We start from the raw sequence: 15,478 nt of genomic DNA, 5'->3' as shown, positions 1-15,478 counted from the left end.
ATATCCTCTACAAAACAAGACTTATGTCCAAACTACAGTGGAAATTGCTGTCATCATTTTTTAAGATCCATGTAAATGATTATTTTAGTTAGCCAATGCTACGCTAATTAAGCTTAGATTAAATTAAAATTATTAAAATGTATAATTATTTCTTATTCAGGGCTCAAAACCAGGAGCTTAGATTAAATTAAAATTATTAGAAAGCAATATATATATATATATATATATATATATATATATATATATATATATAGAGAGAGAGAGAGAGAGAGAGAGAGAGAGAGAGAGAGAGAGAGAGATGGATTTGGCTACACTTAGTGGATCTCTACACAGATATAGTCAGATTTATATTGGATAATGAAGGTCTTACATCGATGATCCGAGCTATTAGATATAATCTACTACTAAGCTTTTTATATACCAAAAATTATGTAATTTAAAAATTCTTAGCCTATACATCAATTGATCAAAAAATATATATGATTTAATTTTACTTAAACTGTCCAATTTTTGTGACCATTTGATGCATAAACTAGAGGCCTCCAAATCATATGATTTTTTTACATGTAAATAATTTAGAGATGCTAGATCACATCCAATGGCTCAAATCATTGATGTAGGATCATTATCGTCCAAATAGACTTGAACAGATCTAAGTGGAAATCAACTTGAGTGTAACTAAATATAGCTACTTGCTTGTTGAAAAGATTTTTCTTGCCAAAATTATCAGCATTTTTTCAGATATTATTCACAACAGAAAGCTCAGGCACTTTTGATAAATGAGCTGTAGAATTGATAGCCCACACAAACAGAAATTTGTTTCTGAAAATAACTAATTCAACCATATAAATGACACTATTATTGGCACTGCAAATAACTATCTACAGATACCTAAATCAGAAGCTGGGCTTAGGGTGGTGTATTATATACCAATCTCTAAGCAGTAATTTTTTGCTCTCTAATGCAATAACTCAATCAAACAGTAAGCATGAATTAGGGAAAATGATGGTAAGAAGACAATGAATGCTGGAATTAAATTTCTGCCCATGCATGCCAAAAGAGTGGCTTGCATGTCGGAGGAGATAAAATGAAAAAAGCCAAATCATCAATAATAGGAATTAGACATATGACAAAGACTATTATGCACTGATACGTTGGATGTTACGAGACTTCAAACAGAAAATGGAAAGTTCTGATTAGGCAGACATAATCTAGTGATAGTATCAAAAGAAAAAACACCAAAAAAAGGTCCAGGCAATGAAAGCTGGAGGTTATGGACCTATGATAGGTGCTGCACGAATGTAGAAAAGAATATGGGGCAAAGCTAAGCTCATCTGCAAACCATGCATAAAATGTTGGAGCCACCGTGCATACATACATAAATGTACATATACATATATAAGAAAAATCACGTAAAGATGCAAATTAATGAACTAAAACCTTGATCAATAGCATATATGGAGTTCCCTCTTATCAAACTACAGGTTCTGCTTTCCGAGCCTGCTTCTCAATCCAGGCATGTACCTTCTGCAGCATAATTGACAACATGTTGTTAATTGAGGAATTACAACACAAATCAAAAGCATAAGTAATACCTTGTTTTCAGCTATTAGCAGCTAAGGTCATAAGGAAACTTAAGCCTGATAAGATTTTTTTTTTGTGTGGCCAACAGCAGGTAGCTGGCACCCATCTCTCCAAGTGAGAGATCTCAGGTTCAAATCTGAGTGGTGGCAAATAACCACAATATTCTTTAGGGAAAGAAAAGATTTTAGGTATGCAGAGGTTCCCCTATTAGCAGTATAATTTATTTCACAAGAAAAATACAATCTCTCCCCCCCTCCCCCCTTTTATGACCATATATGACAAATGTTTGCCCAATTCTGCAGATATCCTTCTAAGGCATTGCTTTCCTATTTCCCAATTATATATGCTACGCCCTATTTACTCCTATTACATACTTTCGTGCTCTTATGTTTTCATCTTTTCTTATCTCCAGGAGCCAATAAGATAAATTGATGGCCACAGGTTGAAGTCAACATGGCCCTGCCTAAGGAGTTTTTTCCTTTTTTTTTCAGTACACTGCCTAAGGAGTTCTTTGATCTGCAGCATTACCAATTTCCGGCTTCCTGACCTTGCAGGGTGCAATGTTTAAAGTTAATGCCTCCTAAATTTCACTATGTTGTTAACTTGATTTGTCATGATTACATCATACCCAAGTTGCTGACACCACTGCAGTCTGCAGGACCAGCATCAGTGAACCGCCTCCACTATTATGACCATGAATAAATGCGGGAACTTCAAGCACCAATCTTGTCCTAGGAGAAAGCTATTGGGCATGAAGATTCAGGTTTTAATGGAAGAAATTTGTGCCATAGTCTAAAATAGATATGAGGGGCCTGGAGAAAAGGTGGTGGCAGAGGTGAGCCTCATGCCCATCAAACCTTAGGTCTTTGATATTGGAGAGGAGTTCTTGTTTTGACTTTAGTAGGAATTGTGTTTTGGTTGAGGGAATTGGAAGGATAGGGGAGTCAATAAAAATGAATGGAAAGGAATTTTATAGAGAGACAGGAAACAAAAACTCCTGCTATAAAGACCTGAAACAACAGAATAAGATAGCTGGAAGCAAAAAATAGAAAGCTGTCATTTTCCAATATTTTTCTCGAGTCCAAATTGATGCACCTTGGCATGCATATGCATGGAATGTCCAGCTGATGAACCCCAATGGTGGCTTATACAATTGACATACCTTGATATTGATACATCAAGAAATTAAACCAACAATCAAAACTCATATGCCTATATCTTGATTGCTTTTTGAAACACAGCCCCCGTAAACACAGGAATGGCAAGTCATAGTTTTGGAATATGTGGGTGTTATTGACACAATAAGCAGTACTTACGTAAAACTGTTTTTTTGTCAATTTTACACGTAACACTTAAAAGATCCCAATCATTAATTGATGGTGCGCATCAGGGCCCGACACTCTCTAAGGTGGTTGAGGGAGGTTGCTAAGAGAGCAGGGAATCTTATGAATGGAGAAAGCATTTGTCACATGGACCTAATTTGATCAGCTTATGGTGGATGAATAATTCACCACAATGTGAGGGTGAGGCTAGAGATGAAGACGGGTCAGAGAAAAATGACCTCTATTTTACGTGATGACACAAGGTATACTGGAGAAGAAAAGACTGCCCATGTGGCAGTGGAGGTACAAGGTAAAAGGCAGGTACTGATGGGCCACACCTATCGAGAGTTACAGCCTGCATCAAATACACATCAGGCCTAGCTGCCCCATGTAAAGTGGCACTAATTGCAGGCATCCAAAACATTGGCAGCTACCATTAACAGATCTAGGATGCAGGAGCTTCCAGAAATCAAGTAGACATACGGCGCTGCCATGCGCAAGGAGCCAGCATGTCACTTTAATATGCAGTTTTATATTAAATGATTGCTTTAAAGTGATGAGAAAACCATTATATGGTGAAAAAATAAGTGTACTTTGGTTGCAAAAGAATGTGACTGTTAGATGTTATAGCCATGGTTAGAACCTACATGCTGGAAGAACACATTAAAAAGCAAATGTAAAGTGGAGGGCAGGGAGATTTTGCAAGTTCAGTGACAATCAAAAATCAACAAATGAGGTGAACTTTATAATTCCCAGAAAATCTGGCAGGGGGGAAGGGGGTACAAAATAATCAAGAGTAAATTCAAGATTTATTACCTTTATAGAACTTTCAACCTCCTCAAGTTTATGCAATATCATATCTCCATACGGTGACATCTGCAGGTAAAGGCAAGGAAAATAGAGTACAAGTGAGCTTGCAATCGAAGACAATTATGATGAGACTTAACATGTTGGCATACAAAATGAAATTTGGAGCTTCGTTCGACTTACATGGCATGAATTAGCAAACAAGCATTTTTGTTGTAAATTTGAAAGTCTTTGTAATATTAAAAAAGTAACTTTGCTAAAAACATTTGGTGGCCGACACTGACAGGAACTAGCAGTGATTATGGAATAAAAAAATAAAATTTGAACTTTCACAAACTCATAACATTTCTGCAATATATATATATCTGCAATCTAAACATCGGACAATTCAACAGAATTAAGCCTTTTATATAAAGTACTTAAGACTGTGATAAAATTAGCAAGCAAATTCATGGTTTACAAGAAAATCTCTTCCAATGAAGCAATCGACATATCATGATACATTTTAGGTTTTGAAGTGTTACAAAACAATGTTAAATTTTCTAAGAAGTCATGACCAAAAGATGACATCAGCTGCCAGTGATGGGAGTAATACAAAAAATGTTTACACTCTTCACAATAACGACATGTGAACAGCTGGAACTTTACAAAGAAGAAATTGAGACAAATATTAAGCTCAATTGAGAAAATGGTTTCTGAGCTCCCAAGTTGACAAGCATGGATTTTTTTTAAAAACCCATTGGTATGACTGAAAGTCAGCCATTTAGATTATCAGTGTGATAAATTTGTAATTGCAGGACTTAATACTAAAAGTTCAGCTAGCCAATGTAAGCTCAGTGCTGATTTTATTGATAAGCTTGGAACAATAGTAACATATTTTATTGCACAACAAATTGATTTAAAAGTAAAATATATAGTGAAGGGATGTAAGCATGAAAGAAAAATTTGGCATACCCAAGTACCAGGTTGAGGACCAGAAACCAAAGATTGGGGATCATCATTTACAGAAGCCTGCTGACTGAAGCCTTCACTCCTCATATTTGAAATATGTGTTAAAACAGCCTGTGCAAAGCACGGGTAGAGTTATCAAAACTATGACATTCTGGCAAAAGGCAAAAAAATGTAGTAAGGAATACCTTCCGGAAAGCCCTTGGATGAGCAATTCCTTGGATCTGAACATCATCACTTGCAGGCCTTCTTACTCTTGCATTCTCAATTCTGACAGAGTATATCCCAAAAAAGGACTGCAGATATCCTGGTAACAAAAAACAGTGTGTTGACAAGTATCACGGTGATGATTCAGCCCTCATTGTAAATGTTCGAATCAAAACTTTGATTCTCATTAAAAAACGGTTTTGTATAAACCATTTTGGTTTCTTTGATCCACAGTAAAATGAATTCATCTTTATTTCTACAACACAACTGCGCACAGCATGAATCAGCCTTAAATAACCACTTGGCGTATTGAGCACCACTACATGCTAATTGTGGGGCATTTAAGATGTATTCCATGCAGACAAAAACCTTAAACATTCAAAAGGTTAAAGAAACCATTATGTGCTGATGATATGATAATGTAATAGTTTCAAACTTTCACAAGTTAGCAGGGTAGTTTATCATGCATCTCTCACACAAAAAACAAGAAAAATGCTCCTAATACCAACCAAAGTTAGAAAAAAAAAACTAGCAAAGTGGAAAGGGGAAAATTAACAATTTAATATTCCTGAAGAATAATTGTTCATTGAGAGTAAATATTCTCTATAAAAGGCAAAAAGGGCCAAACAAGAGCAATAGATGGAGTACAACTAGCCGATGTGTGTCCTTGAAGGCAAGGTCTTGATGGTCCTATATGCACTCTACGGGAACGATGTAACAAAGGGCTGTTTTGATGTTACCTCAATCCCATTTGGACACCGGTGGTAGAGTCCAGGACACTACTGATTGTTGAATCATAGCAGTCTCAGTGCTAGGCCCAAAAAGGTGTATAATCCAAATCCATGACTTAACTGAAAAGACCTATTTTACACTGCTTAATTAGGATTTCAAATTTGTATTTCAAACCAAAGTTGCTTGCCTGAGAGAGATGTAAATAACAACTGTTGCATCTAGAAGCTGGAAACATGTTGTTGAAGACAGTCCAAACGTAAAAATCGAGAACTATCAGTCTTTTTTCCCCTTTTTTTGTTAATCAACTCCACACTCATAAAGAATAGCACCCACCCACTTCCCGTAGGAAAGCAGGGCATTCATGCTTCAGCCAACAGGTTAAGCAGCTGGAAAATGCGCTTACAGAAACATGCAAAATGCATGGTAAACAACTTTAGACAAATGATATTACAAGATGTAGGAGACCTGATTGCACTACTTAGCAGCAGAAAAGATGTCGGCACACCTTAAGAAATTTTTGAGAAATGACCTTCTCACTTGCCAGATGGAAAATTTTTTCCATTGGCCTCCCAATATCATCTTTTCTTTCTATTCTTGTTTTAAATACACAAGGCTGGTGCCTTTATGAAGAGTTGCAATCCAACAATAACTCTCAAAAACCTTCTTGAAATCAAAATATGTTCCTTTTTCATATTAATTTACTGCTCTATACCTTTATGTGGGGTTGGACCAATCCTAACTAATGATTTTATGGAACACTGAATGAAAACTAAGATAGTTTAGCCGGTGCCAGAAAATTACAAAAAGATGTCTACATGTTACGCATATAGCATATTCATGCAATGCATTTCAATTTCTTGATCTTCCCTTACCTTGTTCAATTACAATATCTGCAACTGAAGGGAGAAGTACATGCTTCTCCTTCTTCAGAACTCCAAAACAAGGGAAAGATAGTGGTCTTGTCACCTGCACCAAAATAAAATAAGTGAATAAACAAGTGAAGACAAATTCAAGATCTAAGAAAAAGCATAATAAAGTTTGAATTTTTTGTCTAGAGCTAATGAACAAAGAGTGAAGCCATTTATGTTACTTGGATCTATTGTACAACACTTTTCATAGTACAGACAAATAGAGATTAGAACTTCAGCAACTTTATATTACAAGTTGGACTTGATTTCTATATGCAACAGCAAGATATTATATAAAGGAGATATAGAAAGAAAAGGGGAAACCACAGTTGATAGCTGACGGAAACTGATACAACACCAGAGAAGTTTTTTCCAGCTACATGGTGCCCTTTGCCCAACTGTTTCCCTTTCCATCTCCAATAACTTGTTTGAAGAAGCTTGAAGCTATCCAACCATGCCATTGCAACATATATTAATCAGCAAAGTAGCTCCTTCCCTTTAACTGAACTGGAGGCATTGCATGTCTTACCCTCAATCATGCAAGCAAAATCTCCTGAAGGAACTCAAGATCAAAGTACAATGGGTAGGATTCTACAAGATAAGTCTTTAATACCTCCATAAAATCAGATCATCTTCTGCAACTATTATAGCCACATCTCTAGTTCTTCAGAAGAATTTCACCATGAATACTAAAAAATACTCTTTTAAGACAATGGAATCCCTTTTTGTTGCTTATCCCCCTTCTTCCTCTTTGAACTTCGTTCCTTCCCAATCCACATTGCTATTGGCAAAAAGCTCTATATTAGGTTCCAGTAGGTTTTTAGAGTGGAGATCCAACATGACCTGAGAGGCCATTACTTGGTGCCATAGTAAAAGGCTTGGACTGACAAGCACAATGGCACAAGTTCGAATCCTGGAGCAGCCACGTCGTACCCCCCCTCCCCCCACAAAAAAAAGGAGGTTAGATCTAACACCAGTTTGCCTCTTCCAGGACCCTGAATTGCTAGGACCATAATTGGATAATTACCCTTTTAGATCTAGCATGGCATGGATCCAATTAAAAAGGGGAAATATCCAAATTTATTCAACTGAAGATCTAGGTTGGTTTAGGCCTTCATCTTAGGTAATGAACAGATAGGTCTGAGATACGTGGATCATGTATCAGATCTCAACCTCATCTTGGAAATTGGAAGACTCCAAGTTCCCATCCTAGATCATGTCACTTTGGGATACCGTCAATGTCCTTTGTGGATCTATCTATACATGAATTAGAAATGCAAAAGGGGGTCGGGAATGAGATCATGTGCCAGAATAAGTACCAAAAGCATGTGCAAGGCCAAAGGTTCATGAAATTACCCATACAACCAATTTAATCAGCAAGACAATGCGCCACCTCATCCTCAATAATCACTACCTAATGAAAAGTTAAAATGTTATGCCATAAAAATTTCACCTAGCTTATGACAATAGCATTATATCACCAATAGCCAAGTCTATCATACATAAATATACTAGATTGTCATCTTTTGCAATTGCATGAAGTACTTGGACTCTTTCTACCCATCAAAAAGAAAAAGGAGGAAAAGAAAAATAGTTTCCTTATAAGAAATAACTCAAAGTCATATAACATATATTCAAGCAAAGCTGAGTAGTAATTATAATAAACATCTGTTACTCCACTTTTAAGCAATTAAGTAGTCATAGAGCATTACAATAAAAACAATAAAACCAACAATTTCTTGATTTTACCTTGTAAATAATAGCATTGGTGGTCACATATAGCTTCCTAGACTGAAAATCCTTCCGCAATATGCGTCTTCGTATTGGCAAGTAAAGCAGCATGAAGACCCCTATTCCCCATGCCAACATCAGAAGTAAGGAATATAGAATCCACTGAGCTGTTTGATATTTGACATAGTTATCTTCCATCTCTTCAAAAGATGCACTATAGAGAATTGTGTCGTCATCAGCATCAGAATACTCATTTGAAGTTGAACCTGCCAACAAGCGTCTTTCCAAGATATTTATTTCTATGGCCTCTTCTGGTGATCCCATCTGAAATCAATCAGGTTTTTGATAACAATATCATTCAGTCATCAAATCATAACATGAATAAATGTTCCAAAACTACAAGATTAGTAACAATCATCTTTTAGCAGCATGTCTGGTGAGAAGGATGTGTTGGTACAGCTCAGACAGAAAACTTTATTAACTTTTAACCATTCTGTGAAAATAAAATAACAAGCCTATCCAATACCTAAGTCCAATGAATAGAAATTTTAAGTGCATTCAAGTTACAAGGTAAATTATGAAGTCCACAGGTATTTGATGTAGTTACCACACAATTTCCTACTAAAAATATTAACCCCCACCTGCAACTTAATGCATTTCCTTGCCAAAGCTCAATACGACATATCATCATTTAAACGGTGTCTTGTGGACTCTAAAACAAGATTGAGGATGTCTATACATACATACATATACACATATATATACATATATACATGTACATAACATATATACACATATACGCATATACATATGTGTGTGTGTACATATATATCAAGCAATATTGCATGTTTCAAAATCACATTCTTCGTTGCTAAGTCAGGCAAGCATAGTGTATGCCACACCCACTTGTTGTTATAAGGATAAACCTGCCATACAAATCTGTAACATAGCTTCAAGCATCCACCAATAAATAGAAGTCTTTATGCACCTAACCCTCCTTTTACTTGAGCTAGTTAGCTGCATAATGATTTTACATCCTACATGTTTAGGGTTATGGGTTGTGTGTGTTGCAGAGGGGGGAGGGGGTTGAGACCCTCTGAGCAGACATTTTCTTATTTCATTTGGTGTAGTTGAAGTAACTTATGACTTGGACCTTGCGTTCACAAGGATAGTCCTCTAAATTTAAGGACTGCTATGCATAAAGGGCAAGCATTTATGTGAAGTGGCACTTCTTAGGGCAAGCAATGTGATGGAAGGGCATTATGCATGTAACTTGCTTAAGTGACTGCATGCAAACATTGTCTAGAGTGTTCATAGGACGTTAGATTTTTTATTTTTTTGACCCCTTTTTCTCTTTGTGAACACCATCATTTGGTTCCACTACAATCCTACATGTGGCAAAATCACTGCACAAGGGTGAATAAGAATTAGATTTGACCCATCTTAGATGTGAATGGGGTAGAGAAAGTTGGCAACAAGATGCTCCAAGGACAACCATCATGGTGGAAGGCTTCGAGAAGAGTGGAGGAAGAACAGAGGACTGGACTACCCTATATGAAGAGATGCTTGCATGTTTGCTCCATGTTCAAATTCTCCTTGAAGAAGTAGAGGCGACAAAGAAGGATAACACTTAGTCTTAGATAAACCCATGGAATGTCGATATCAGTGCCCATGTGTCAAGCTTTGGATATGGCTACTGTGAGCTTTAAGCAGTACCATGATATGATAAGCAGATAAGCCGAGTTCGGTAGTTCCCATGACCATCTATTGTGAGGGGATATGCATTTTGGGAGCTAAATAAAGGGGAGTCCGAACTTATTTTAGCAAGGACTGAAAATCGAGCCTGCTGACATGCCTGAAGTGCCACATTAAAGTTTAGATAAAAGATATTATCATCATGCAGTATTCTTGGGGGAAAAGGTCTTGTTAATGTCACAAATTGAACTAGAATTGGACAATTAACCACATGGAATCAAGAATCTCAGCTGTGGAATAAATTTCACAAAACTTTGTTTTGGCCTGGAACATTTCTGACTTATGCATATACCCTGAATTTCTTCTGATGTTAAACAATATTTCAGCACAGAAAAGATACAAAGACTAGTTTTCCAAATTGCTTTTGCACTTCCTAAAGAAAGCATAGCTGTTCGACAAAGTTAAAGACAGAAAATTGTCGTTGACTTTATCTTGTTAAACTGCTTATCAATAGTAATTACTCATTCTTCCTCCTCAATGAACTCGACGCGCCTAAAACACAAACCCTCATTTTATCGGCTCTTGGGCATCAAAGATGTGTTCACTTTTAATGACTATGATTGCAACAGAGTTAATTTGCAGCAGAATTATTCTTTCTTCCGTTCAAATTAAAGGAATCGCTGGAAGAAACTGATATACCCTAGCCCGGCCATTCCATTAACCAAGAAAATTAGAAGGAAAGAGAAAAGAAAGAATGGAGAGAGAGAGCAATGGGGGCGTGCGTACCTAAAGGAAAGACGGGGCGATTCGAATGGACGAAGGGATCGAGAGAATAGAGCGTCCGAGAGAGGGAAGAAGAGAGGGGTGAAATCGTTCCCGTCGCCTAATTTTCTGCGTTTTGAATCGTCGAGTGCCCCTGCGCTTTTACCCGGATTACCCCTACAACGGGCTTCGGTTTTCTACCCGTGTCCTAGAAGATCTGGGCCGTTGGGTTCATGATCGTCGAGCGGGAACACTACACAGGAGCGCATTCAGAGAACGTCCACAACGGCCCCGATTGCCAAGTTCTTGACACCTGTTCGTGGCGGATGGGAGGGATCGGCGCCCATGAGATCGGTTCGGTCCGGTTGGAGTGCGTCTCTGGTTTTGGATTGAGTGCGGGTCAGTCTAAATCCAAGGCCGGATCGAGAACGTCGAACTGGTTTTATCAGGCTGAGCGGATTGGTGTTTGGGTCTTAAATTTGGACCGACCAAACCATTTGCACAGACAATTGCAAGCATTCATCCAATTCAAGCTGGACATATCTATTTTCAGTTGAAGCATGAATTCCTAATTACATCAAAAAAAAAAAAAATACCCGGAATTCGCAAGTGTAAATTCTCCTGATCATCTTAGTAGATATGCCTTTTTGATTATACCTGTCCCTCCAGATAGCACTGTTGTAGAGAGAGAAACAAAAGTAGGGTAGACAAACTAGAAGGCACGATAATGTACAAAAATGAGCCAATTCCTTCTTTTCCTTGATATCACTCAGCAAATCATACAAAGTATATGAAGCTCTTCACCCTGTTCCCTTTCTTTACCAAACTAATAAGTTAGTCAATCCAAGCAGTCATAATGGAGATTTACAACGGCTCTTGGGCAACTGAATAAATTACTGGCCAAGCTCTTGATCATCTACTTTTCTGAAATAAGACCACTGGAGGCCATTTTATAGAACACAGGTCAACTGTAAGTATGCAAAGCTCAATAAAAATGCAGGCTAAATAAAATTATTTGCTATTAAACTCAGAAGGACTTACTTCATGTGTCAAGTCTCCAATTTGAACTGGCTAAAATCAACATGGAAGGGGACAAAAAAAAAAAAGAAGCTCAGGTGAGACTAATAGCAATGCTGCGTTATATAATAGCGACTTATACTAGACAAGTGTGAGTGCACTTAGAATAATCCGACAAAAGAAGTTGATGAAGAGTGGGAGGAACAGCCTCAGGGCTCTCTCAAAAAAACTCTTCCGAGTGATGTGCAGTAAAGGAAGCAACTCAGTCGGTGGCGTTATTCACTTTCCGAAAGATATGAGTGACCTGCAAAGTGTCAAGTCTTTCCAAAATCCTATACATGTTCTAAAGCAGCAAGTGCTCATTGTTGTATTATTTCTAAATCCAGTCGATCATCATAGCTAAACCATCTTCTAAGTAAATATTATCAGCCCCTAATACATGCTTTGCATGCGCGATGCCTTTACATACCGTCGATCATCGGCTACTACGCACTTGTATTCGTGGTCCTGAATCACAAATCTACTCTCTCTCTGCCTCCTAAAAAAGAGACAAGCGGAGCTTCATAGTCAATCATTTTGTTTTTCGCTCCAGTTCATGAATGATGGGAGGTTTTGGAAGGTATGTGTCGCGCCATGAGTAGGTGGTGGAGAAGGAAAAGCTACGCTTGTGCAGAGGGACTCGATGATTTTGCAGGATTTGACATAAAGGGGCTATGCTCTCTCTCTCTCTCCTCCCTCTGCTCTTTCACTCTCTCATCGTTCTTTTCGGTCATCCTTTTTCATGTACATCATTCATTCGGACCTCCCATGTATGCACTTGAATTGGGCATTTAACATCCCTACAGTCTTTTTGTTAAGTTTTTTTTAAAAAAAGAAAGAAAGATTCTCAAACTCCATTCCTCCCCACCATCCTAGGATATGTACTGATGCATAGTAATTGTTTTTTTTATGCATATCTTAACCATTTCGCTCCACATTTCTAGTCTAATCTGATCATCCAAATCATATTTCTTTCTTCGGCAGCTATTCCCCCAAGGACCTCTTGGTTGGGTATGTTCTAAGCTAGAGAGGAAGAATCCACATCCTTCACTCTTGCGATTATTAAAGATATCTTGGCAACAATAGTCGGGTTCAATCACACAATTTCAAGTAGAAGAGTAGGGCTGCGGGACTATCATATATGCAGCAACCAATTCATCCTAAGTGGAGAGTAGAGCACCAAGCCTTAAAATGATATAGCAGGCAAAGACCTATAATCTCTTCCTTGCTGCTATCATTGCTGGCCCCCAACCCACCACCACCACCCAACCAAACAAAACCTCTCTTCTTTTGGATTTTCTGGGATATGAGTCCCTATAATCTTCCATATTTTCATAATCCCTCTATTTTTTTTTAATTTGTATATTAATTCTTGCAATATGCTGTATTGTACGTGTATGCTGGTATTCCTTAAACAAATGATGGTTTTTTTTTATAAAAAAAAAAAACTTAGGTTTTTGTTCCTTACATAAAAATTCAATCATAGACTTGAAAAAAAAAAAAACTTGAAAGTAATCAAGACAAGGGAATTAGGTCACCCCTCTCCGTAATCATAGACCGGGTTTGGCACAAAAAAAAAAATCAAAATAGGTCTAGTACAAAATCTGACTAAAAATGAATATAGTTTATACTTGAGACTGCTCCCATTATCCATTCTACCTAAGTCCCCCACCATCTCTCATCCTTCCTCTCCCTCTTTCCCTTTTAAGGCCAAAATAGTTAGTAGAATGAGAACTACTAGTAAATTGATATTAGGATGCTTTATTTACCCGAAAGTCTCATTCCAAGTTGCGTAAATCTACTTTCCTGCTGCCAAAACATGGCAGATAGGTAGGTTGTTGGGGGCCCAAATAAGTGCCATTACAGCTTGGAAGAATAGCGAGTTGAATAAGCATTGGAGAGATTTTGGGAGAGACTAAGCATGTTTTTTAATATTATCAGACACTAAACTAAGTATATTCAGTTTAGGCCTTCTTAACTAAACCCAAAAGATATATGGAAAGAGTTATAGGATTGTGAGGATCAATATGTGAATATAAAGATTGAAAGGATTAATAAAAAAGATATGATGAATTGATTTGGAAAACAGTAAAGATTTTTTCTTTTAAAATACATGCTTAAGTGTCGGTGGGCTTCAGTATAGAGGCAGCTCCACTACAAGCCTGCAATCCCGGTTGTTGGAATAAACTGTGCAGTATGATCATTTTTCCCTGCAATGCGTTCATGAACCCATGATCTCCCACAAGCCACCAAGTTTTCAATTGTCCGACGTGCTGACGTATGCCGTGGGTCCTGCTCTGATTACCAGTATTACTATTTTAATCGAGTCTCTCAAATATCATGGTCCTCTACTGTAATGGCAGATAAATAACACCAAACTCCAGACCAATCGAGAAATTTGGAATATGTCCTCGTTGTTTATGTTTTTTTTTCGTGTTAATTGCATGACCTTGATCAGGACTTCTTAATTTCAAAGTGTTAGGTGTAACCAGGAGCTCGTGCTTTTTTCCTTCTCCAGATGACGAATGTCAAACGGCCAACGGGCTATTAGTTAGGTTGGTTGTCGATTGTCGCCTTGTCATATCATTGTTATCTTGTTACTACATCTAACCACTAGAAGATGACACAGAAATCCTATAAAATTTGCAGGCGTTTTTTCCTGTCTTGGTAAAGGTTTTAGGCATGTTTAGTCGCCACCGAGTTAGACATCGGTCTGTCCATCCCAATTATAGTTTGTATCAGCAATATCTTTGTCTCAGCTTTGTATCAATCTAATTTGAACGAGATAACTTGGATTCTCACGCTCTTGGTCTCTGAGATGAGAGAGAGAGGCGAGTTAGAGGTGGGAACAAGATGAAAATATCTGTTGATCTGTTCTCAAATGTTTTACAGAGAGAGTCATCTGCATTGACTGCATATGTATATATGTATGTGCATATATATATATATATATATATATATATATATATATATATATATATATATATATATATATATATATATGTGTGTGTGTGTGTATATATATATGTGTATATATATATATGTGTATATATATATATATATATATATATATGTGTGTGTGTGTGTGTATATATATATATATGTATGTATGTATGTATGTATGTATGTATGTATGTATGTATGTATGTACGTACTTTTTTTAATATGAAAAACTCACCTAAATATCTGAAGTTTTTAATTTGGCTGTTGCTGTATGCACTTGCAATTTTACTAGATGACTCCGCGCACCAGATGTCGTTGGATAGGGATGAGGCTTGGTCTTGCAATATTTTAAAATTTATATGGCCTCATGTTCTTTTTTTTTTTCTTTTTCTTCTGTTATTTTTTTTTAATAGTTAGCCTTCCATCTCTCTTAATCACAGTCATAGCACGCGCTGACATTTCTATCTTCAACCATGCGATGGCTGCAAGCTAACACTTGTTGTGCGGAAAAATTTAGTTAAGCTATTCTAGCTGAATTCAACTTTCGATCTGTCATCGGAAGGGTGAGGAATTAATTTTCATTTTTATTATGCTGGTTCAACTAGTGTTTATGTGGAAAATCTCTCAACATCGTCAACTACTCTTAATAAATGCTGATAGAGGTGTAGATGTTAGCCTTATTGCAAATCTTCTGTTACGCTGCTCTTGTCTCTCCATGTGTATTGCGTGTCATATATTTTTCATTTAATATAAATCAAGAGCAGTCTACTAGTTTTACAGCAG

At 37.1% G+C, this 15,478-nt stretch overlaps 1 protein-coding gene across 2 annotated transcripts; it reads right to left on the bottom strand.

Annotated features, from left to right (window-relative positions):
• Positions 1-1,249: 1,249 nt before the first annotated feature.
• LOC103704165 lies at positions 1,250-10,860 on the bottom strand. Of its 2 annotated transcripts, none has more exons than XM_008787353.4 (7): positions 10,721-10,860; positions 8,258-8,563; positions 6,473-6,566; positions 4,850-4,968; positions 4,668-4,775; positions 3,723-3,782; positions 1,250-1,527 (listed from the first exon to the last, which is right to left on the bottom strand). In XM_008787353.4, the coding sequence occupies exons 2-7, from the start codon at positions 8,561-8,563 to the stop codon at positions 1,474-1,476; spliced, it is 741 nt and encodes a 246-aa protein (XP_008785575.1). In that variant the 5' UTR covers positions 10,721-10,860; the 3' UTR covers positions 1,250-1,473. The 2 variants fall into 2 exon arrangements, with proteins under 2 accessions (XP_008785575.1, XP_008785576.1); XM_008787354.4 differs by having other exon boundaries at positions 1,250-1,524.
• Between the last annotated feature and the right edge of the window lie 4,618 nt (positions 10,861-15,478).

Source organism: Phoenix dactylifera, chromosome 3 (assembly GCF_009389715.1).
Source record: "Phoenix dactylifera cultivar Barhee BC4 chromosome 3, palm_55x_up_171113_PBpolish2nd_filt_p, whole genome shotgun sequence".
NCBI classification, from domain to species: domain Eukaryota; kingdom Viridiplantae; phylum Streptophyta; class Magnoliopsida; order Arecales; family Arecaceae; genus Phoenix; species Phoenix dactylifera.
Note: the sequence above shows the minus strand (reverse complement) of the source record. Positions and strands in the feature narration are given on the sequence as shown.